General features: G+C 47.1%; 1 protein-coding gene across 1 annotated transcript in view; it reads left to right on the top strand.

The window, feature by feature from the left end:
• The window catches only part of FBLN2 (fibulin 2), a 96,736-nt gene that overhangs the window by 12,564 nt on the left and 60,203 nt on the right, over nt 1–23,969 (top strand). The window contains exon 2 of the mRNA XM_058031907.1: nt 10,820–12,274. Coding sequence (XP_057887890.1) covers nt 10,945–12,274 — 1,330 coding nt within the window. The 5' untranslated portion in view covers nt 10,820–10,944. The remainder of the gene's footprint in view (nt 1–10,819; nt 12,275–23,969) is intronic.

The following is a 23,969-nucleotide window of genomic DNA, read 5'->3' as shown; positions in this document are numbered from 1 at the left end:
GTGATGGAGTCCATAATTTTTTTCAGAGCTCTGCTGGGATTCTCCCAGTTGACCTCCAAGGGAATGATTGCTTTCTCCTCCCTGGCCTCTGCAGTGTTGTGGTCAACATTTGGTGAAGGAATATCCCCTTCAGTTTATTTCTGTTCCTTACAATTCTGTAAGCTTTGTTCATATTGCCCATAGAGTCCTGCTTTGCAAAGTGAAAAATCACAGGCTCTGCAGCTTTATCCACCCAAAATTAAGGTATGTATCATGTAAATCATGTATAGTCTCTGTATGGTGTGGTGCACAGCTGTGGGCTTCCCACCCCTGGAAGTGTCAAGGCCAGGCTGGACAGGGCTCGGAGCAACCTGGGGTAGTGGAAGGTGGAACTGGGTTATCTTTAAGGTCCTTTCCAGCCCAAACCAGCCTGGAATTTTGTGGTAAAGCTCGGAGCAAAGGGACAATGCATCCATCCCAAGTTTATTAATTGCCCTCTGGAGAATTACCCAGCCCTCCACTGATTTGAGAGAACCTCATCAGCAAGGTGACTTCTAGAAAAATGGTGCTAAACAGCACCAGTAATCTTCTGAGAACTTAAACTCACGCACCTCTTTGTTCTGTTCTTGTTCTTTGTACTTGGGATACCCAGGACTGTGCTATCGGCCCCTTGCTTTCAGAATTGAGCTTTCCAATTCGATGTACGGTTTATTACTGAAACCCGGCGGGAATGTCCCCCGTGGCGGCTCCAGCTCAGCCAGCTGGGTGTGCACGTCTGGCTGGGCTGCCAGAGCGTTTCCATCAGGCGGGTGAGGCAGGGCCGTGCCCCAGGAAGGGGCTCTGCAGGTGCCTCTCGCCTCAGAGCCGCAGGGAGCGCTGACCGGGGACTCTGGACAGCTGAAAGTCCTCCCACTGCACCCCCTCTGCTTTCCTCGGTGGGGCTTTTGTCCTTCTTTCATTGTTTAAAATACCGAATATTCTCTACTCTTGGGAAATTTCATTTCATCTCTCATGTTAGTAACTTTTCCATCGCTAATTTTCCTTCTCAGTCATGTGCTGGACTGTACATAACTAATGTGGAAGGAGGGACTACAAACTCATTCTTTTTCTTTTGTAATAATTATTTATTTCCCCTTGTACTAATTATTTACTTCCCCTTGTATTAATTATCTTTACAGTAATAGGATTTCCTCAGCTGGAAAATAAAATAGTTTCCTTCCCTTCCAAAAGATCATTGACCAAAACATAAATATGTATTTTAATGTGCCAAGACCAAGCAAATTGTTTGTGCTACTCAATACCACTTTAGCTGGAGTATTGTTTGCTGTGATGAGAATCAGATTGAATTTACTGTTTTGTCAGTGTGTTCAACAAAACCAAGATGATGATAAAGGAAAAAAAGTATTCTTGTTTAAATTATATGTGTTTCTATAAGATAACATATACACTTATTCAGTCAGCATTTTTTTGTTAATGCAGTATCATCTGGTTTGCTGGGATTTCCGTTTTGAATATTCCACCTGTGGTTGCAAGTGATCATGGGTTTACTTGTATTGGGTGATGATCAGTAAATTAAAGTATTCAAGAGTCTGGGTTGCAAGCTTGCCCAGCAGATCACTGTAACTTCCTGTGGTGTATTAGAAAATGTTATGTGTAATTTACAAAATAAGTAAGAGTTGCTTTCCTAATCTCATTCTGGTTTGTAGACTGAATATGGTACAGAACCACAAGTTGTTCTGAACACAAGAAGTGCACGTGTGCATCTGATGGCAGAATCTGTCCCAGGGCACTTGGGCACTTGGCAAACTATCACTGAGTGCGCCAGCTTGGGGTTCTGTGCAGAAACAGGAAAAGCCTGTGCTCCTATCTCCAGGAAATTACTCTGCAAATTAAGGTTACCCCCTGGACAGTTTGGATCTGTTCCCTATGAAAGGAGGGGAGTCAGGATACAGGATTCCATGTGTGCTGCAGGCAAAAGTGCAGGATAAGCCCGAGGTGTAAGATGGGGCCATGCTCGTGTGACTTCTTTAAGCTCCACCTGGAATTATTGTTGTCTCTGCATGATGGGCTCCGAGATGGAATAGCAGAGCAGGCTTCTTTCCTTTTCAGCTTGGTACCCACCAAAACAAATTAATTCCATTATCTTTTATGGAAATTTTGTGCAGGAACACTTGGGATTGAGGGATTACATCTGTGGCTGCTGACTGATTAGCAGCATGATAGATGCAACTTCATTTACAGGGATTTACTTTCATTCATGAGGAAAAATTGAAGGTTTCTTTCCAGCACTTTTTTTTGCATTAAAACTTTTCAAAGTCCTCAACAAATGGTAGGCTTTGATTTCCATTTGTTTAATGCCTGTGGTAACCAACATTTCAATGAAAACATTTTAACCAAGTTTTGTTTTAGCTGAAGAATTTAATTGCTATATATAATAACTTTGATACGGACTTTGTTTTGTCACCATGTGAGAGGAAACTGTTCCCAGGGAATGATCACTGTTGCTTTTCTTGGATTTTATTAATTTATAATTGGCAATATGCCTCGTGGTACGTCCAGTCCATACTCCAGATATGTTCTTGTCTGCAATCCATGGAGGTTGAGAAGGCATGTGCAGGAATGCTGAAACAAGTATGAGTTCCTTTTCTTCAGACCAGAAAATCATGTATTTTGTCGGATGCTCTACCAGATTCAGTAATTGGGTATTTTTCAGTGCCCAACAGCTAGACTTTCACCATTAATCACAAAAGTGACAAAGTCAGGACGCAATTACGAAAAAACTATTTGCTGCAAACTTGCTGTATTGACATTTTGTTTTGACACTGATCTGGAATTAATTGGCAGACTGAAGCAAGCCCCTCTGAGTTCCTCTGGAGGGTCTCAGATGCATTCCTCCGTTCTGAAGCTGGAGTTCAGAGGCAGCTCTGGCTCACAGGTACTCTGTGCAAAGCTGCCTGGCAGCTGCCTTCAGCCTTCCCGGGATGAAAACCATTGTTAATTATTTCCAAATTGCCACATGGCAGCGCACAGGGCAGGAAAGGCCACTTGCTAAGCTGTCAGTTAAATAGTAGGCTTTCTTTGGCCTAATTTGGATTTTAGATGGGGGTGGGGGAATTTTCTGTTTGAACTGTTTGGAAAGAGCTGCCTGGAATAGGTAGGGAGTGCTCAGATGTTCCAACCAACGCATTTCCCATCAAAAGGTCTGTATTGCTGTCACTGCTTAGGGGGCAGTGGGGTTCAAAGTGCATAACAGGAGACTGGATTACAGAAAAGAAACAAATGCAAAACTTAAATGTGCTGCTTACAGAGAGTTCTAAGTACTTTCAGGGAGGAAAGGAGAAAGGGGGAGAGGGAGTCACAGAGGGGAATGGGAGAGGGAATCACAGAGGGGAACGGGAGTGACATCTCAGGTTTTGCATGCCATGTCCCTGCAGCAGGCTCTTTCCTTGGTGAGAGGCACTGCAGCCCTGCAAATGGGAGCTCTGTAAAACTCTGGGAAGGGGCAGGGGGCTGGAGCATCCTGCAGGGAGGTTAGAGGAAGGAAGAGAGAGAGAAATCTAATCCAGGATCTTGAAAGGATATGTTTGAGGGGCACAGTTGTGAGATTGTGCAGGGGTTGTGCTTGGGTTAGTTTTGGGAGTTGGTAAATATCTAAATAGTGGGGAACATCTTGGAAACTAGGGGTTTTGTTCCTTCCTGAGAGGGAAGAGGGGAGTGCAGCTCTTTAAATAAATGAGAAAAAATTCTTTATTTATTACTTATCAGAGCAGCCTCCAGCATTGACAGTGCAGACCCAAGCCCAGAGCTCAGAGCTGGTGCTGGTTCCTGGGAGCTGTGCTGCCCCATCACGAGGTTGTCTCCACATGTGTGCGGCTGCTCAAGGTGCTGTGGAGCTCAGGGACCTGCCTGCTGCCAAAAGAGCTCTCCCTGTGCAAATTAGTTCATAACTTATGAGCTTTGACAAGTTTTTGTTGGCTGTGCCTTGGGAAACATTTTTGAGTGGCTGTTGCTGAGTTTGCTTTAATCTTTTCCCAGATTTCTTTGGCTGGTGTGGAAATAGCTGGATTATTTAATTGTGTTTTTGAGGAGTATATGTAGTCACCTGAAACTTGGTGATGTAAAAAGAAGAGAAAAGATGTGTATCAATAGCAAACACATTTATATTCACTCCAGTGTAAGAGTTTGGCTCCTTCTGCAGCAGAGCTGTGACCCTGGCCCCACTGTCAGGACTTGCTGAGCCTCCTGTGCATTGTCCAGAGAGGAACCTGGCCATGGTGGGTTTGTCAGGGATTCCGTGGTGGGTTTGTGAAGGATACCATGGTGTTTGTCAGGGATGCCATGGTGGGTTTGTCAGGGATCCCATGGTGTTTGTCAGGGATGCCATGGTGTTTGTCAGGGATGCCATGGTGGGTTTGTCAGGAACCCAGCGGTCAGTTTGTCAGGAATCCCATGGTCAGTTTGTCAGGGTCCTTGTGGTGGGTTTGTCAGGGATGCCATGGTGGGTTTGTCAGGGATGCCATGGTGGGTTTGTCAGGGATCCCGTGGTGGGTTTGTCAGGGATCCCATGGTGGGTGTGTCAGGATCCCATGGTGGGTTTGTCAGGGATTCCATGGTGGGTTTGTCAGGGTCCCATGGCAGAGTCCTGGGCCTGTCCCTGCTGCTCTGGTCCCTGTGCTGAGTTCCCCATGTGAGCCCTTCCTCTCTGGCTTCCGGGCAGCTGCTGTGCTCCCACTGAGTCACTTTGGATCTGCTGCACCTGCGACTCCCAATGACACCGAATTTCACTCCTCTGGAATGCAAGTACCTGCCCTGCTGTGCTGGGCTGGGCTGAAGGGGAGCATTGACACAATAGGCCCAAGACATGATTCTCCCCTCCCTGGCTCTGTCATTCTCTTGGAAAAAGGCTGCCTTTGCACTCTGGGACTTCAGAAAGCCTTCAAACCCTTCACATTATGGAAGAATAAGTCCCTGAGCTACCTGGTCACTTCTGTTTATAGTTGGCTACTTCAGCTGAAATACCTCGGGTGATGCTTTTCCATTAGTGCAGCATGTCAGGTTCCTGTTTGGATTTGAGCATGGGGAATGTCCTGGGAAGCTTCTGGAGCATCTCTGCCCAAGGGTGCTTCTGCTGGGGAGTTTTCATCGGGAGGCTGTGTGAGTTTTGATCCCATCCTGCTTTCTTCTTGTTTGTCTCCTCTTGAGTTTGCTGTTGAATTGAGTAAAAATCCTCCAGACTCCCAAATGTCCATTTTTAAAAGCTTTTCCATGAAAAGAGGGTTAATGATAACTGATTTCCTATTGAAAACAAAGCTGAGAAAAACTGCCTGCAAAAGCTATGACTCCTGAACAGAGGCTTGTTTAGCCAAGAACCAGAGTGTTGACAACTCCAGAGTGCTTTACTCTCAATAACAAAAAGCAGCTTGTTGGACTGGGATTCACCCTGAGGTTCATCCTACCCCTCTGCTCCTTCTGCCCAACACAGGGGCTCAGCTCAGCTCAGATTCCACAATTTGCAGGCACAGATGATGAGCCCTGGGCCTGAATGTTGCATAAGTGCAGCGATGGAAATGCTCCTCCCTTTTCATTCATGCTCCCGGTGAATAGCCTGCAGTTCCCTCTGCGAGGAGAGCAGCAGTCCATCCCTTCCCTTCCAGCAGCCATCCCTTCCAGCGCCTGCTGAGATCACAAATTTCCGGATTGAGAGGGTGTGAAAGGAAGATCTAATCCATGGGCTGGCACAGCCCAGTCAGGACTTACTGGGTTTAGGGTTTTCTTTTCTGGTTTTCATACAAGATTGAAATGCTCTCACAAATTTCCATTTTCTCTTGCATTTAAAAGGGATTGTTTTAAAATTGTTGTTTCCTTCCGTCCCCTCCCTTCTTCCTCCCTCAGTCTAAACTGTGACCGCAGGCAGGGAGAGCTGTTGGCAGCCGCAGCAGCCCCGAGCTCTGGCTGGGGAGAGGTGTGAAAATGCTTGGACTGGGGAAATACATTCCCCTTGCTCCTCAGGACGGGTGTGCACATGTGCTTCTGCTGCTGCCCTGCTTTCTGCAGAGCTTTCACCGCCGTGAGAGAGGTTCAGCATCACCAAGAGATTGACCAGCACGGAGCAAGGCTGTGCTTGGTCCCTGCTCATGCACAGCCTGAACCTGCAGGGCCACTTTCAGCTGGCTGGCACTGGGGAAGCAGGAGAATGCTCATGGCAGCTCTGTGGGCTGATGAACTCGCTTTGGGCACGGGCAGTGAGTGCCAGCCCTGCGCTGGCTGTCCCACAGGGTTTTTCTTTCTGTCTCTGAGCCTTAGGTGTGGATTCCTGGGCAGCCCAGTTACACCAGTGTGCTCCCAGTACCCAGCCACGGCAGGGACTGCACAGATGGCTGCCACCTTCTGCTCTGACATCAGCCTGGCACCTGGCCCTGCTCACTCTCAGAAGCAGGAGATACAGATCAAACCAGCATTTCTGTTACTGTCATCCTCGAACATGGCAGTTTAGTGAGGGACTGAGGGATGGGACAGAGAAAAGGATTGTTTTGTCAAAGCCTCTTCACAGGGATCTGCAGCTGGTGAAATTGCATGTACATCTTAAAGATGGAAATCAGTGGGTTCTCCTACAGTGCACTGGATTTATTCTCATTACTGCTTTTTGTTTATAAATGGCTGTTGCCTTTTGTTCAGTGAACATTTGACAGAATGCTCCTGTGTTCCTCCTGTGGCATCTCTTCCACATGTGCCCACCTTCTGTATGTCTCTGGGGCACCCTTCACACAGAGACATTGTCTTTGGGTGAAATCTTTGAAGGAGAGTGCCTCCTGTCACCTCTTCTTACCTAAAATAAGCTTTCTGGTTCAGCACTGAAATGAAACCATCTGGAAAAAGAATCTCCCAATAAAATGCTCCTCTTAATTTAAAGAACTTGCACATTTAAAATGTCTAGATCTTCTGTGGGAACACACTGGTTTCATCAACATTTTAGAGTAATACGACTGAACAATTTTAATCAAGTCAACATTCTTCCTTTTGGTTTTATGTTATGGCTTTGAAAGAAGTAAATCACTTGGAGTATATTGTTTTGAAAAAAATGTCAAAATTTATAACTTTTTGGCCCTAAACCGAATTGAAATAAGCGTCTTGAAATCTTGTTTTATTCCCCTGCCAGGAGACAGGAATATGGTGTTTTTCAGCCAGGACTAGTTACAGTTTTGATGGCTGCTGCTGTTAGCCCTGGATGTCCCATCACACAAATACTGGGTTCATCTGCTTTCCTTTCCCATGAAAATGTGTGCCTGCAGTTCATGCTTATTTGGACTGTTTGTAAAGCTGGTTTTCCATAAAGTGTCTTTACTCTGCTTTTCCTAGGAATACTTTTTAAAGAGGGAATCGAGGCATAAGGAACTGCAGCAGGGTGACCATCCTCCATTTACTGCTGGTTTACCTCACATGTTTATGTGGGTAGAATTTGAGGGACTCACTCTCAGTCCAGAGCATTGCTCCTCTCTTGCACGGGCACTCCTGCTTGCTCAGGAGGTATTATGGGCACAGGAATGGCAACAATTTCTCTAATAATGGCCCAGTAAAGCCAACAGGGTCAGCCCTTGAACCAAAGCAGAGCAGGATATACAGATTAGGGGGTTCCACAGTGGACATGAATGGAATTCTCCTGGGACATGAAGCAGTGCATGAGGGCTGGCATGGGTGGCACATGGTTCCCTTGCTGTAGAGCTCTGTAAAGCTTTCAACAGAGCCTTTGAAAGACTTTTATTTTAGGTGTTCAGGGTGTAATTTGTCACTCAATGGAACAGCAAAGGTCAGTGACATTGGTAAAAGTGGGTGAAGGACATTGGTGGGAGTACAAAGAACCAATTCTCATTTTAGTGGAGCCCTTGTGTATTGCCCCAGTTGTTTAAAAGGACATCAAGGAAAGCATTAAAATAGTTAATGGAAACAAATTACTGCAATAACATCTGCTGGTATTAAACTCCCCTGTCCTGCAGAGCTAGTGTATTGTTTTTACCCTCTTGGCTCAGAGACCTTTATTTACAGCTCCAGCTTTTGGTGCCTCTCCCCGGTAATGAGCTGCTGTCTCCAGAGCATCGCTGCAGTGCTGGGGCAGGGCAGGGCTCCAAGGTGGAGCACACCAGCTGTGGGGGCTGGCTCTCTGTGCAGGGCTCAGTGGGGCTCAGCAGCCCTGTCCGTGCTTCCCCCAAAGATGGTTTTCCCTGTGCCTCAAGTAGAGGCTGTTTCTTTGATAAGTGAGTTTATGGTTTGGGGGGATTGAGGAGTGTGGGAAACAGATGGAGAAAGCACAGGGAAACGCAGTGGTTTAAAGGAATGAAAATATACCTTTTGTTGGAGTCATTGCACCAAAACCAAGCAGCCTCTGAGGAAGGAAGGTGAGCCTGAGGTGAGGAAAGGGAAGGTTGTGGTGTCATTCATGGAGGAAGGGCTTCTAAGGATTTCAGCCTTATCAGTTAAGCCTGAAAACCCAGATGCTGAGGGATGTGGAAATGGTGGGAAGAGGAAGGCATGGGGGACTGAGCAGGGCATGGAGCAGAGTGTGAGAGGCAAGGGAGCAAGGATGGGAACAGGGGAGGGACTGGCGGTGACCCAGGCAAGCAAACAAACCCTCGGATAGAAACGAGTAGGGGTGAGGGGGCCAGGGGTGACAGCACAGGGGAGCAGCTCCTTTCTCCAAAGCAGGATTGTCCTGTGGTGAACCCTCAGCTGTCCTTGAGCACTGTCCCTGTGAGGGATGGCTGCTCTCTGCCTCTTGCTTCAGCACAGGGGTTTCTTTGGGAGCATGTGCCTGAGGCGTTTTGGGGCACCATTTACCTGGGGCTGGCTGGGCAGGGGTGCTCACACCAGCTCCCCCCTTACCTGTCCCACAGGTGATGCCTGGCCCTGCCCTGGTGCACACTGAGGTGCCACACCTGTGTCTCTGACACCCACACGGCCCATGTAAAATAGGGAATGTGGCCAGGGCAGAGCTGAGCTCAGCTGCCTGCCCTTGGGGCTTGCACTGAGGTGTCACAGCCAGGGGGTACCATGGGTGGGGATGTGACAAAATCCTACTGTGAGCCCCTTTCAGAAGTCACCTGGAGTTGTTCTCCCATTCATTATTTCCCAGCTAAAGCAATGTAACAATTACAAATTTGGATTACCTGGAAAAGCTGCTGAAAGCAGGATAAATTATTAATTCCCAGGCTACCTTCTGAGGAATTAATTTCAGCACCACATATTGAAAATTCTCCTTCATGAGAAATAGCCTGGTTTTGAGAGCAGTGAGATTTTGAAAAAGTGAAATTGTTCCAAGCCATTATTGTATTTTCTGATAAATTTATTTTTCAGTCACTCTCCTTTAGCACACTCAGCTAATATACTCAAATTAGTAGAAGGAAACCTATATTTGTAAGAATTCTGTTTCTGTATAAGTCACTGAAGTAATTGGGATTCCAGGGCAGAACTGTGGAAATTCTTAGCACGGTTTGCCCATATCTTATCAGAACAGGCAGGCATTTCCCACAGCCTGGCCCTTGCCAGAGGGACTGAGCAGACTTATTGGAAGCCCCCTTTGAATGGGAGAAGTAATCTTTCTGAATGGATTTTCTGGCACAACTCCTGTTGCGTGTGTGGCTCATTGTTCTGGGTGATGTGGCTGTATTTTACCCCCTAGATAAATGTTTTAGGGTTTTTTTGGGTTTTTTTTTTTGATGATGGGAGGGGTCCTGGGAAAATAATCAGATTGCTGGTTCTATAAAATTTCTATAGGCAATTTTTTTGTTGTTGTTGTAAGTGGTTTTCCATGTTAATTGTGTGGCTTTGTGAGCAGAATTTTGATATAAAGGACAACAGCTGATTAACCCTTATTGATGCTTGAACTTTTTGATGCTCAAAGGGCTTAGTAATTAGAAAGCAAACAATTTTCTCTTCTTCAAGGTGTTTTAACAGTGATGTTATGGCAGTTCATGTATGTATAGGTGTATATTGTGTGCTCATAGTGTAGTATAGTATTTAGTATTCACTAAAAAGTACCTATGCTGGTGTTGTCAAAACTAAAAGAAGTGGTTGCCAGCGGTGGCACACCCTCAGTTGTTGTAAATGTCCTCCAGTGAAGTTGGAATCAATCCCTCTGTGCACCACAGTCCTGCTGTGGAGCTGTGCCAGCCTCTGTGAGCAGAGAATCCGGCCCTTAATATGTATTACAGGATAGTTAGTGTGATGTGTAACCACAAAGTAACCACAACACACAAAGAAGTTCTATTTTAGCCCTGCTGGAGCAAAGAAATAACTGTTAATGTTGAAGACTGAAGTACAAGAGATTGCTCAGTGGGGGAAGGAGGCAGAAAAAATCCAGATTTTGAGTTAACATGTGTACAGACAAATTCTCACGTCCCAAGGCTAAGTTTTGTCTATAAAAATTCCTTAAGATTTGAGTCTTTGTAATTAAAACATAAAGAATAATTATCTTAAGCTGATATCTGCAGAGGAAGAACAGTGTATTTACTTATGCCCTGCCAAAAAATCTTTTTAGCTGGAAAGATTAACAAAAAGGCATTGAAGTATAAAGAAGGGCCTTCCTTTTATTGAAATATATATGTTTTGTCAACAGATTCAAAACAGAGCAGTCACAACCATTTTTTTTCTTCCTTTCCTTTTCAGAGCAGGGGTGGGGGAAGCATCCAGCTCCAAACTTAGTGCTTCTAATGCTTGGAAGACATTATGATTAATTTTTGTCCTTAGGTTTCCAGATGTTGGACTTCGTCCCAACTTTTAAAGACCTCTAATGTTTAACAGGATATGTGCTGAGTGTAGTCTTTAACAGAGTTTTCTTTCATAACTCCAGGATCTATGAGAAAAGCTAACTTAGGAGGCCGCTGCAGATTCGGAGCTGAAGCCCCGGCCTTCCAGGAGAGCAGCCAAGGCTGAACGTGCGAGGTTGGAGCAGCGCCGCGTTCCTTCGGGAAGACGATGGCCAGGGCCCGGAGCTGGCAGCAGAGCCCTTGGAACGCCCTGCTCCTGGTGCTGCTGTGCTGGGGCGGCTGCCAGGCGCAGAGGGACTGCACGGGCGCCGAGTGCCAGGCCCTGGAGAACTGCATCGAGGACGTGCTGGAGCCCGGCGAGTGCTGCGCCACGTGCCTGCAGCACGGCTGCACCTGCGAGGGCTACCAGTACTACGACTGCGTCAACGTGGGCTTCGTCAACGGCAAGGTGCCCGAGGGACAGTCCTACTTCGTGGACTTCGGCAGCACCGAGTGCTCGTGCCCTAAGGGAGGGGGCAAGATCAGCTGCCAGTTCATGCTGTGCCCGGAGCTGCCCCCGAACTGCATCGACGCGGTGGTGCCGGCGGACGGCTGTCCCCAGTGCGGCCGCATCGGCTGCCTGCACGAGGGACAGAAGTACGTGGCGGGGCACACCTTCCACATGCCCCCCTGCAAGGTTTGCCACTGCCCCAACGCCGGCGGGGAGCTGATGTGCTACCAGCTGCCGGACTGCGACACGTTCCCCTTGAACACGGCCAGCCCGGGGGATGCCGAGGACGGCGAGCCCGAGCGGCACTACGACGATCCCTACAGCTACGACCAGGAGGCCTCCGAGGGAGACAACACCCAGGTGGAGTCTCCAAAGAAGTACAGGAGTTACTCGTCCCACCTGGAGCACGAGAGCCTCAGCCAGGAGCAGGGTGAGGACTATGACTACCTGGCGGCCAGCGTGGCTCCCTCAGCGCCAGCCCTGGCTGACCCGCACACCGAGAGCACCACAGTGCCCAGCACCACCGCAGTGCCCCGGGGCCCCGCCGAGGCCCGCAGTGCCACGGAGCGCGGCGAGCGCCGCAGGCTGCCCCGCGCCACCACACCCTCCCTCCAGCAGGGCACACGCAGGGAGGCGCCAGCCACCACCGGGACTCCTCCCCAGCACACCACGGCCACCACCGAGGCACCCCAGCACCCAGAGGAGCTGGAGAGGAGGCCAAAAGGGAACAAAGCGAGGCACGAGCAAGAAAGAGCCCCCAGCTCTAAAATGAAAAAGCATGCCAGGAAGGAAGAGCCAGAGAATATCACGTATCAGGGCTTGAAAGAGGTGAACTTCACAGAGCCGAGCTCAGCAAGATCATCCCATGAAGGCCTCGAGGGGAATGATTTCCCCAAGGTGAAGTTCAGTGCAACAACCTCTCCTCCTGTTGCTCTGAAGGAAGACCGCAGCCCGTCCTCCCCAAAGCAGTCACAGACGCTGTACCGGTACCATCCCGAGGAGGACGGGGACCCCAACTCCATCCACGCCAACCCCAGGCTGCCAGAAGGTAAGAACGACTCCGGTGTGGGTGTCTAGAGAACTCTTACTCGTGGTAGCATTGGTGCTCATCCTCTGCTGTGCTGTTCTTACTGTTGCACATGGCCTTGAAATCAATCAAACCACCACCAACCTTTCTTCCATCCCCTCAGGAGGTGGTTTGTGTTTCATTTCACAGAACAGGTACCATCTCACTGTTGCCCTCCTGGCTTTGATTTCACAGACAGTGGATGGGGTTTTCTAGTATTTTAACTTTATTTCAGATGATGATTTATTGAACTCCGGCATTTTTCTTCACTTACTTTTAACTTCTGTTGTGATGTGAAAGAAACCTCCTCCTCTGCATAGAAGGATTTAATTATTTATCTCCAGTTACCAACTCAGTGTAATCACATTTGTATCTTTTGTTTTCTTCTGGAAAGGAAGTGAAACAGTTGTGCTTTCACTTTCTAAATAAAAATATTTAGAGCACTTGTAATATTTATCTCATGGTTGAAAGGCTGTCTGAGCTCATTAGTTCAAGAACTCGAGAGATACACTCAAATACCCCTGAGGACTAGCAGGGAGAAAAAGGGCTCTCTCTTTCTTTATATTTTCATGGGGCTGGAAGTTCATGATGTTTATGATCAGCTGTGGCAAGTGTACGTATTTCCTCCCTGCCTCTGGATTCCTCTTGACATCTGCAGGGAATGTTGATTATACACTTTATGCAATGCTCATTACTGTAATGAATGCAAACTTCATCGCTGTAAATTAGCACATATACAGCTCATATTTCCAATTCATTTTTCATCAAATCAAGAGCAGTACCTCCTCTTTCAAGATGTGGCACAAAATGTTCTCCCAAGACTCAGCTGGAGGATGCTTGCAGAGAATGCTGATGAGTCCTTGGGCAGTGGCATTTCTCCTGGGCTGTGTCAGTAGCCCTTAAATCTTGAGCTGTCCAGTCCATCTCCTGGAGAAGCTTAAGGCAGGCAGGAGGAGAGCAGATTTGGAGCTCAGACTCTTAAGTCCCAACACAAACAGCACCTCGTGGCTGTTAAAACAGAAAGTGTGCCAGGTCCATGGATGGAGATGGCAGCTTTTTCCTTTTCCTTTGACTTCCCTTTTATTTGCTTCAGCCTCCCTCAAAATATGAGCTGTGCACCAAGGCTGTGTATGATACATGGGCCTGAATTAAGACTGACACACAATAACCTGTTTACTGATGTAACTTTATAGAAGATTTTTTTTTTAATAAAATTGCCTTTTCTTCTTCTTTCAAAAAAGGAAAATGGGTGGAGCACCCTGAAACTTTCAATGAGAGGGTTTAAGAAAGTCTGTTGAGGTCAAAGTGTTCAGCACCAGAACTAAATACTGAATTTTAGAGTCTGCTTGGGTGATTTGCAGTCTGTGATTCCCAGGAACTGCTTGGCTGAGACAGGTCTCCTTGGGGGATGGATTAGGTTGAGGTGCCTGGAGCAAGATGTGATGGATGGCATGTCAGGCATGAATTGTTCAGCTGGCAGAAGCAGGCTTGGGAATCACTGGGTGCCATTTTACCCTTAGCTGAGATACCTGTGATTTCCTTCAAATATTGCAGAGGTAGAAATGGGAAATAAATGTCCCGTGGGAGCACAGAACTCTCTGACTGGTTGTAGATGCTGCGACTCCAAGGCTGCTGCTTCCCTGCCCTACGGAGCTGCTGCATGTTTTGGGAGCCAGCAAACCATGTCCACCACCTGTCACTGACAGGTGGGACCTGGACAGGCAGCCCCTCATCTGCCCCACCATTCCCATCAGGAATATTGGTGGAAGATCTGTATGGAACTGCAGCACCCTCTCAAAACGTAAGGGCTGTCTTTTGCCATGACCACTGCTCGTGCCTAGGGACAGCAGTGCTTCCACTCGTTATGCTGCTGTAATGGACGTGGTTGTGATTCGTGGGAGTAGCTCCATATGTTTCAAGTAATAAAACACATACATCTTGTGTCTTCAGTGACTCCTGAGCCAGTGGTGGAGGGGGAGTGAAGATACTAGTCAGGCTTGAAAGGAAAATTAATCTTGCCTACAGATATAGAATGAAAACATAAATTTCATGCATGTATTTCCAACTATAAAATGGCAAAATCCACCAGAATTGCCAAATAACTTATTTTCTCCTTTCAGGAATTGTCAGCATGATGTAAACTACATCAGTCCCTGATTTTCAGAGCCTGTGGGGCTGTTGTGCTGTTCCCTAATGAGGCTGCAGCCACTCTGGTAGTGTGCAGGGTTCTGTTTGACCAGCTCTCAGCAGAGGGCTCTGGGATACAGTTCTGTGACTCTATGGCCATTCTAGATTTATTTTTATATTTTGTTTAGTGTTTCTTTTCCCCCAGAGTTTAGGAAAGTTTGTGAGCTTCCAGAGAGGCTTTCAGCCCAAGTTAGGTGGCTGTTGCATTTGTTCCTACTGTTTAGCTGTATCCTGGCCCCAGAATTCTGCTGTGCTGGGTCCTGATGCCTTTGGTTAAAAACATGGCTTTGTTACTTGTATTTTACATATCTCACTTTGGTTTTATATGTAGCTGAGTTTTCATCTCCCAAAACTTTGCTGGTTCATACGTAATCTAATGGTGGAAATAACATGGAACACTTTGGTGCTCAGGAAAGGTTAATTTTAGTGGTTTGGTTTTCTTTCTTCTTTTTGGTGTTGTTTTTCATCTGTCGTATTGCCCTGTGTTCACATCAGCTGCTCCATTCCTAAAGGAGCTGTAAGTGTACAGCAGAGGTAATTACTCAGCTGAGAAAGTGCAAATTAAGTGCTTTCACATGGGAAAGGATGAGATTAATGGAGACTGTTCTCTTTATACAGTCTCTCTCCAAACATTGATCTTACCCTGTCACTTACTGCAAGAGCAGCAAATGCAGGGAATTTTAATTTCTATATTGCCTATTTCCTCATCCTAAAAATACCCTGATCAGGGTAGGGCTGACTAAAATATATTTCAAGAACTTAGTGTCAAATTCTGTTAAGATTTTCCCACTTTCTTCCATTTCCCCATGCTCTGGCAATAGAGTGCTATTCCTTGGATAAATGTAACTCAGGTAGCAAGCAGCCTCACTGTGAATGTTTTATGATTTGCATTCTGGTTTTGGCAGGCTCAGCAGCAGTTTGGATCTAGCTGGACCTGTCATGTTTCAGAGTGGAGGTGTTTTTCCACTTAACCTCCTCCATGACTGGTGATTTTTTTTCCCATGGTGGCTTTTAGAGATAAAGATAATTGTTCTCAAGCTGGAGTAAATTGCACCAGTTTGGGAGCTGAGATCAGTGGATGTGAGAGTGGCATTTATTGCAGGTGAATCCTGCCCAGGCAGGAGCTTCTGGGGGGGCTCCTGTGAAACTTCTGAGGATGTAGCTGAGATTCCAACCCACCCATCTGCTGCATGTTTGCTGATTCTGAAACTCTTGGAGAAAGATGACCTTGAATTTCTGAAATGAGGGCAGACAGATCCATGTGCAAGTCCAGGAGCTGGACTTGACAGTCCTTTTGGTCTCTTCCTGGATATTCTATGACTCTGTGAAAGCAGACCTGCAGTGAGGGTTTGGAAGCATTCCCTGAGCTCACTCACCCTTTGTTCTTCTTACTGCCACCATAAAAAGCAGTGGAGGTGGGATAATGCTTGCAGGGTCCTTCAGAAACAAACTCTGTTTGCAATTAATTTGGGTTTTTTGCTATCAGGTGAAGTATTGTCTTATTTTTACTTGAATTACCTCAGGCTTAATCCTGTGTTCTCTACTTTATCCCAGTCCTTTCTGTAACAGGAAGAAATGAGCTTTGAGGCCTCAAAATAGGATATCTGAGGAATAAAAATAAACCTCAGGAGACTGGTGTATGAGGAGAAGAAGTCTCTGGGCCAGCAAGTGTGAATCAGCATGAATTACAGCCCTGGGTGGTAGTGTTCAGTGGTTCCTTTGGTAGTTGGAGTTCTGAGGTAGCACGAATGGGAATAAGGCAGTTCGAGATATGTGCAGAAAGAGGAAGACTAAAATAGTATAAAATTTAAAAATGTCTATCTGTTCTGCAAAAAGTGGCCTTTGTACTTTATTAGGCAGCCAGATGCTAATTTAGATGGAAAAATTGAAATAATTCAACCATTTCTATTAAAGAACACATCCCATGTATGATATGGGGGGCTGATGCCCTCACAGCTGCTGGTGCACAGCCTTCCCTGCACCCTCAGGCCTGGATCTATGTGCAGAGGGTGCTAGGAAAACCCAAACATACCCAAATGACACAGAGGAGTGCACTCAGAATAGATGTTGGCAGATTCTGCAATAAACAGTGGCCAGAGTATCCAATCTGCAGGCCCAGATGTGACCTGGCTCCCTGCTCCCTCAGCTCGTGCTTTCCATTGGGTCTGTACCCAGTGCTGGGAGCAGTCCCGTGTGAGGGATGGGAGTAGTTCCATATCCCATGTGAGGGATGGGTGCAGTCCCGTGTGAGGGATGGGAGCAGTTCCATATCCCATGTGAGGGATGGGAGCAGTTCCATATCCCGTGTGAGGGATGGGAGCAGGTCCATCCCGTGTGAGGGATGGGAGCAGTGCCATGTGAGGGATGGGAGCAGTTCTCTCCCATGTAGGGAATGGGAACAGTCCCGTGTGGGGAATGGGAGCAGTTCCATATGAGGGATGGGGGCAGTTCCATCCTGTGTGAGGGATGGGAGCAGTCCTGTGTGAGAAATGGGAGCAGTCCCATGTGAGGGATGGGAGCAGTCCCGTGTGAGGGATGGGAGCAGTCCCGTGTGGGGAATGGGAGCAGTCCTGTGTGAGGGATGGGAGCAATCCCATGTGGGGAATGGGAGCAGTCCTGTGTGAGGGATGGGAGCAGTCCCGTGTGAGGGATGGGAGCAGTTCCATCCCATGTGAGGGATGGGAGCAGTTCCATGTGAGGGATGGGAGCACTTCTATCCCATGTGAGGGATGGGAGCAGTTCCATATCCCGTGTGAGGGATGGGAGCAGGTCCATCCCGTGTGAGGGATGGGAGCAGTGCCATGTGAGGGATGGGAGCAGTCCCAGGAGCAGTTCCATGTGAGGGATGGGAGCAGTTCCATCCCATGTAGGGAATGGGAACAGTCCCGTGTGGGGAATGGGAGCAGTTCCATATGAGGGATGGGGGCAGTTCCATCCTGTGTGAGGGATGGGAGCAGTCCCATGTGAGGGATGGGAGCAGTTCCATCCCATGTGAGGGATGGGAGCAGTCCTGTGTGAGGAATGGGAGCAGTCCCGTGTGAGGAATGGGAGCAGTCCCATGTGGGGAATGGGAGCAGTCCTGTATAAGGGATTGGAGCAGTCCCATGTGAGGGATGGGAGCGGGGCTGTGGGCCCCAGGCACGCAGGCAGCAGCTGAATTCCCGGTGTCCAGACCTGTCCTAGGGGATGCTTTCGGGGTCAGTGCCGGTGCTTTGGGGTTTGTGTCTGGGTGATGGCTCTGGGCATGTTGCTGCATGGCTGCTGCTCACCTGGCTGTGTTTTGGGAGCTGTTCTGGGTCAGACTCTGCTGTTGCTTTTCCAGCTGGCTGGGCTTCAGGGCGCCTCTCAGGGCTGCAGGCTCTGCATTGGGAATGTTATTCTTTGCAGGAATTCCCCTTGTAGAGCCCAAACCCTCCTCAGCACCGTCCTTCTCCCATTCCTCATGTGCATCTTCCTTCTAAAACAGAGATATTAACCACAGGTCACGAGTTCTTGGCTACCAATGCTTTTGTGTCAGGCTTTTATGGGGCTGTTTTGCTCCTTATCTTAAAGAGTATTTTAAGCCATAGCTGTATATTGAATAGTGGTCTTTAGTTAGAAAATATCGTTTAGATGATCATTTTTAAAGCTGCAAAGATCTGGGCACTGATGTAGGCACAAGCCTGGTATGCAGAATGCCAACATTGGGTGCCATGCTTTGCTAAAAGCTGTGTATCCTGTCACAGTCAGGCGTCTGCCGACTTCTAAGAACCTAAATAATTTAAGAAATGCTCAGATCTTGAGTTCTTTTCTTTTCAAACCCCAGTACCTGCCAATCTCATAAACAGAGATGTGTAAGAAGGTGGCTCTCCATCTTCCTGTGTCACTCATAAAATTAAGGTAACATCTGCTGCCTGCAGTGTGAATCCCTGGGGACCACGACAGGCAGGTACAGCCTACAAGGTGGGAGAAACGTGTGTTCCTGCAGCTCCTGCCAGCCCTGCCTCCATTAAATACCCTCTGGAGAGCACACATCTTGTCCCACACACAGCTCCGTGTGCTGCTGAGGTGCAGCCAGACTTCCTCTGCTGACAGTGCATTGTACGCCAGGCTGTCGGTGCTGCAGCACAGGGAGTTACTCACAGCTGGCTGGGAGTGTTCTGGATGAGGAAATCCATTGTGCTCAGCCTGGCACCAAGGGAATGTGCAGAGGGTGACTGAAAGTGGAACAGGATGGAGCATTCACACCTGGCTGGGGCGTGCAGGGCAGACCTATCCTCCCTGCAGCACAAACCCAGGGCAGTGCCTGCATGGACAGGCTTCCCACAGGGACACTCAGCACAGGGGGTTTCACATAGCCTTGCCTTCAGGGGTTGGGGACTAAGATAGTTTAAATCTCAAATTGTTGGAGTTGGGCACCCAACCTATGATGGCACCAAAATACCTTTGAAAACCCATCTCATGTACCTGCTCTGTTGAGGTAAAAATCATTATTTATACAAAGTCAGCTCCATCCATGGTTTGCAACAAGAACATTGAATCTCAGTTCTGAAATTCAAACATGCTGCAGACAAAGTATGAACATAAGATGGGAGATTTTTTGTATAAATTAATTGCCCACTTGAACAGATGAGGCTGTTGGGCTGACCAGGTTTCTTGAGGGGACTCCATTTGCTGGCTATTTATAAAACTATCTGAGAGTATATTTTTTTGGTATGCATGATTGGTACTCCTTCAGAAAACAGAATTTAAATGAGACTTCTTTGCAGTAATGTGTCTGTTATTCTAATCGATCACCAAGGAATTAAAACCTTGACTCTGAATGTAGCTCCTTGTTAGAGAAAGGAAAGTATAAGTAGTAATTCCTGATCCAGATTTTGTGAGACAATAACCTTTTGAACAGTTTCAAATATGTAGGCCAAATAAGCGTAGCTTTCCAGCATATGCTTACTCATGAAAGGATTTGTAATTTCATTATCCCGGGCCTCACAGCGAGCAATATCTCTTACCTCTCAGGGATTCTTAGGTAACACACCATCAAGTAATTGGAATTTTATAAAGATCCCCTTATGTGTGAGCAGGTTTTATGTTTTCTTGACTGTTCCCAGTCTGTCTCTGCTCTGCTTGAGATGATCAATTCCTTTCCAAAGCCACCAGAAAGTCCTAAATAACCATCCCAAAGCACTGGGGATATTTATGCTCAGCCAAAGGCTGGGAGAGGGGTAGGAGAAAGAAGGATTTGTGCTGTATTTAGGGCCAGCAAACCTCCTCTGCACATGTCCCCCTTCCCTGCCTTTGCCAGGGGGCTGCAGAGCCTCCCAGAGCCACCTGCCTTGCTCCAGCACCAGGGTGGGTGTCTGGGACACACCAAGCACCCTGCAGCCGCATTCCAGAGTCACCTGCCTGCAGCAGGTCACTGCCTGCTGGAATTGCTGCTTTCCCTCCATCCTGGGGTACTCTGGTGGTGATGTGGCAGCTGATGCTGATGGGGTGCCTGTGAGATGGTGGCAGTGGCTCAGGTGGGTGCAGTGGGGAGGGAAGGGAGTCTGGGCAGCCAGGGTGGGCAGGGGGCTCGTGCTGGGGCTGCCCTGTCTGTCCCCTCCAGCCCTGCCTGTCCCTCTCCAGCCTGTCCATGCTGCTGCCCTTCTGGCTGCAGTTTCTCCGACCCTTCCTTCACCAGAACTGGGGCCATTCACACAAACCCCCGAGCAGTAATTCCTTCCCCTTGGTGTCTGACTGCTGCTTGCTTTTGTGGAGCTGTTGTGAATCCCAGGGAGGCCGATTGTGTTCAGAAGGGCTCAGAGTTGTTTGACCATAGTTTTGAATTACCAAGTACTAAAATAAATGTTTATGGCTTCAACAGCTCTGGGTTTAAAAGCTTTTAACAGTTCTAAGAGTTGCCTGAAAGGGGAGGATTTGCATCAGTAACTTTTAAAAGGTGTAAAAGTTGATGCTCTTGTGAGCTGTTCCTGTGTGTAAACTATACATCTTAAAAATAATGAAAATCATCAGATGAGATCTCATGGCCTTTCTGCTGCCATGCACAGGGCAAGTGACTCCTTGCAGCTGCAGTGACCTGTACTGCCCAAGGAATAAATAAGTGTGTGTTAGTCCTGAACACCCTTCCACCAAGGTTACCTCAGCTGAGCACATGAGGATGCCTCATGGGTAAGGATGCCGCATTCTTAGGATGAGCTTTATTTTGCATGAGGTCACTCTGTAGGAATGTTGTTTCTAGAGGCTGTGGGGGAGCTGCTGCCCAGCATGGGGACCCTGCAGCCTGGGGCTGACCACCAGACACTGGGGACCAGTACAGGAACTCTTCTGTGAGAGCTGCAGGAAAGAAATGCAGGCAGACATGCCTCCAGTGGTGTAAGGGAAGTCAACAGGTTACCAAAATCCAAACCACTGGAAAAGCAAGTGTGTGCTCAGTCGGGATCATCAGTGAGCGCTGTTGAAAAGGAAGACAGTACGGGATGTTAAAAAAGGAATTTTCCATGGATGTCCTACATGATCCAGAAAATTTTCAGCCAATTTGATGCAATATATTCTGGTCTTGGAATGGCACTGTGATGCTATTTGTGTAATAATCCCCCTAGCACAGTGTGAGGGCTCCAGTCTGGCACTGCTCTGTAATAACACTCACTCCTTGTTACATTCTCTGAGAGCAGAAGCATCAGCTGTGTTTGGAGCAGGGAAGCTGGGGTTTGACTGGAGCTGGCTCCTAGGCAGGGAAAAAGAACTGAGAAGATGAATGAGCTGTTGCAACAAGAACATCTGGCTGTACCTCAGTTTCCTTCTCTTCTAAGGTCTCACTATTTTATGTTAATTTCAGTCTGGGTCTTCAAAGACATTGTATATGCAACTTGCTGGTATAATTTTGTGAGCACAAGTTAAATTTATATTAGGGAGTTCTGCATCTTGTATGAAGTGAGTCATCTAAAGTGCTTCTTGTATTCGTGTTCTAAGGTGGACATCCTGCAGGGACTTAGGAGCCCATTACATTTTGTCAGTGGTTTGTAGCGCAGCATTTGTTATACTCAATAGCAAACCTCCTGCATGCCAGTGGCACAGGGAAAAGACATTCCAGGCACACAGAGGTTGCCATGGTGGGGAGGAGAATTCCCTGGAAAGCAAACCCTGAACAGCAAAGCACACCCTGCACTCCAGCCGGCCGAGCTGCGAGAGCAGAGCTTGTCTGGAGGGGACTCCTGCCCAAACTTGTCTGCTCTGTCATTCCAAAAGTGAACTTCGTGACTGCAAAATGAAAATATGTGAAAGCATACCTTTGTCATGAAAATGGAGCTTATATAGTGGTGGTTTCTTACAGTTCTTTCCGTAAGGTTAAAGAGTTCTTCTGCGTTGAACAAGTAGAACAAGAAGCTCTGAGTGAGTTTAATGGTGTTTAAGGAGTCTTTTATTTTTCTCTCTTCTACTTTTAATAATGATTGTGAGCAGGCTTCTGGATAAGAGTGTGAAGGCAATGTACTGTGTACTTGGTGGCACGGAGAGCCCTACACCCATCCCACATCCCTGCCGAGTGCTGTCAGGGTTTGGCTACCAAACTTCCAGCTGATGTCTTTAAAACCTCCTTACACCCGACTGTAATTCTGCAGCTCTGTCTATAAAACATCTTGTTTATGGCCCATAAGCAGCTGAAGATTAATATAGTTCTCCCTCTTATCCAAGAATCCTTTCTCTGCAATGTTCATTAATTTTCCTGGTGTTGGAATTGCCTTGCATGGTATTACATGTAGTTTTCATTTCCAGATTTAAACCTACAGTGTTGTAGCTGAATGATTTTTAAGAGATTCACTCCAGCGAACTGTGTTCATTGAAGATAACATACACTTAAGTAATGTCTCATGTAATAATGATAAAATTTGTACTTTTCCTGGTTCTGGATCAAAGTTGATAAGCGTTGTCTGAACTCATGGCATTGAAATCAAAAGCATAGTGACCATCAATGATGGCTGGCTTTACATTAGAAGCTTCTATAAATGCTGAATTTCAGTTGGATTGACTAGGGTGGTTTTGCTGGTGGAAGATAAATACGGAGACTTTCCAAAATCTTGTGCTGTGGTGTCAGAAGTTTTGGACGATGCTTTAAAGTGATGAATGTGCTTTGCATATGTTCTTGAAGTACAGACTTTTGGCTTGCTCAGCCTATGGCCCTGGGAAAATTTTCCTGGTGGTGTCTCTGCTCTTTCTCCTTCACCCTTGGCCGCCAGGGCCCCAAGGAGCAGGTTTGTGCTGTGGCGTGGCCAAGAACAAGTTGTGGGACCGGCAGGGACTCTCGCTGCCCTGGTGTCACAGACATCTTTTATGAAAAACCCTTTCCTTAGGATTTTTCCTCCTGAGAAGCTGAGAGGCCTCAGGAACAAAATGTAAACAATGGTTATCTGCTGCTGTGGAATGCAACAGGTGCATCTGTGATTGGGCTATGTTGCATGTTTGTAATTAATGGCCAATCACAGTCAGCTGACTCGGACAGAGAGCCAAGCCACAAACCTTTGTGATGATTCTTTCCTATTCTATTCTTAGCTAGTCTTCTGATGAAACCTTTTCTTCTCTTCTTTTAGTATAGTTTTAATGTAATATATATCATAAAATAATAAATCACGCCTTCTGAAACATGGAGTCAGATCCTCATCTCTTCCCCAATGTGAAAACTCCTGTGAACACAGTCACACCCTGGTACCATATGACGCTAACCAGCTGAGATGAAAAAAGAATTACACTGCTGGTTTTCTTATTCTGAAGGAACTTAACCATCCAGTTAAAATGATCAGGAGCTTTTGGAGTCAGCCTGTTACATTTGCTTTCCCGTGTGAATAATTTGGTGTGCAGAGAAATTGCGGCTGAGAGGGCAGCGCAGGCTGAGCACTGGTACCTCCCGTGGGAGGGTGAGCAGGTCAGCACTGCAGGGCTGAGCCTGAGCCTCCTTGAGCCTCCAGCCCCAAGTCCCCATTCTCACTCTGGACTCTCTCTGCAGAGAGCCAGTGCACCATCAGCACTGCTGTTTGTCTGCACAAACCCTTCAGCCACGGGACCTGACCTTCATTGGGCAATACTGAAGTCTCCTCTTGGTATGGTGAACAGATTTACACAGCTTTGAAATCTGACCCTGCTATTTCAGGGAGAGTGCTTGCTTGTTAGTCAGCTTTTAAATGGAGTCAATAATGTTCCTTGAAAAAAGACTCTGAAGGTCGGACCCTGTCTTGTCAATGCCATGTTAACTCCATCAGTTTCAGTGAGGTATACACTCATTTTAGCTGTATTGCTCCTCTGATATTACTTTAAAATGGTGAAGGGCAACTGTTAAGCCTCTGAAATTTTAAAAATGAAATGCTGTCTTTAAGAAAGAGCTCCTTACATCTCCCATAGACATACAGCAGTTGCTCTCACTTCACACAAGGCTTCCTTTGCAGTAACAAAACACTTAGTTGTTTGTTATATTTTCTGGTCAGACTCAAATTCCTCTCCCAGAACTTAGAGTTAATCTATAGTA

This window comes from Melospiza georgiana, chromosome 11, assembly GCF_028018845.1.
Source record: "Melospiza georgiana isolate bMelGeo1 chromosome 11, bMelGeo1.pri, whole genome shotgun sequence".
Lineage (NCBI taxonomy): Eukaryota > Metazoa > Chordata > Aves > Passeriformes > Passerellidae > Melospiza > Melospiza georgiana.
Note: the sequence above shows the minus strand (reverse complement) of the source record. Positions and strands in the feature narration are given on the sequence as shown.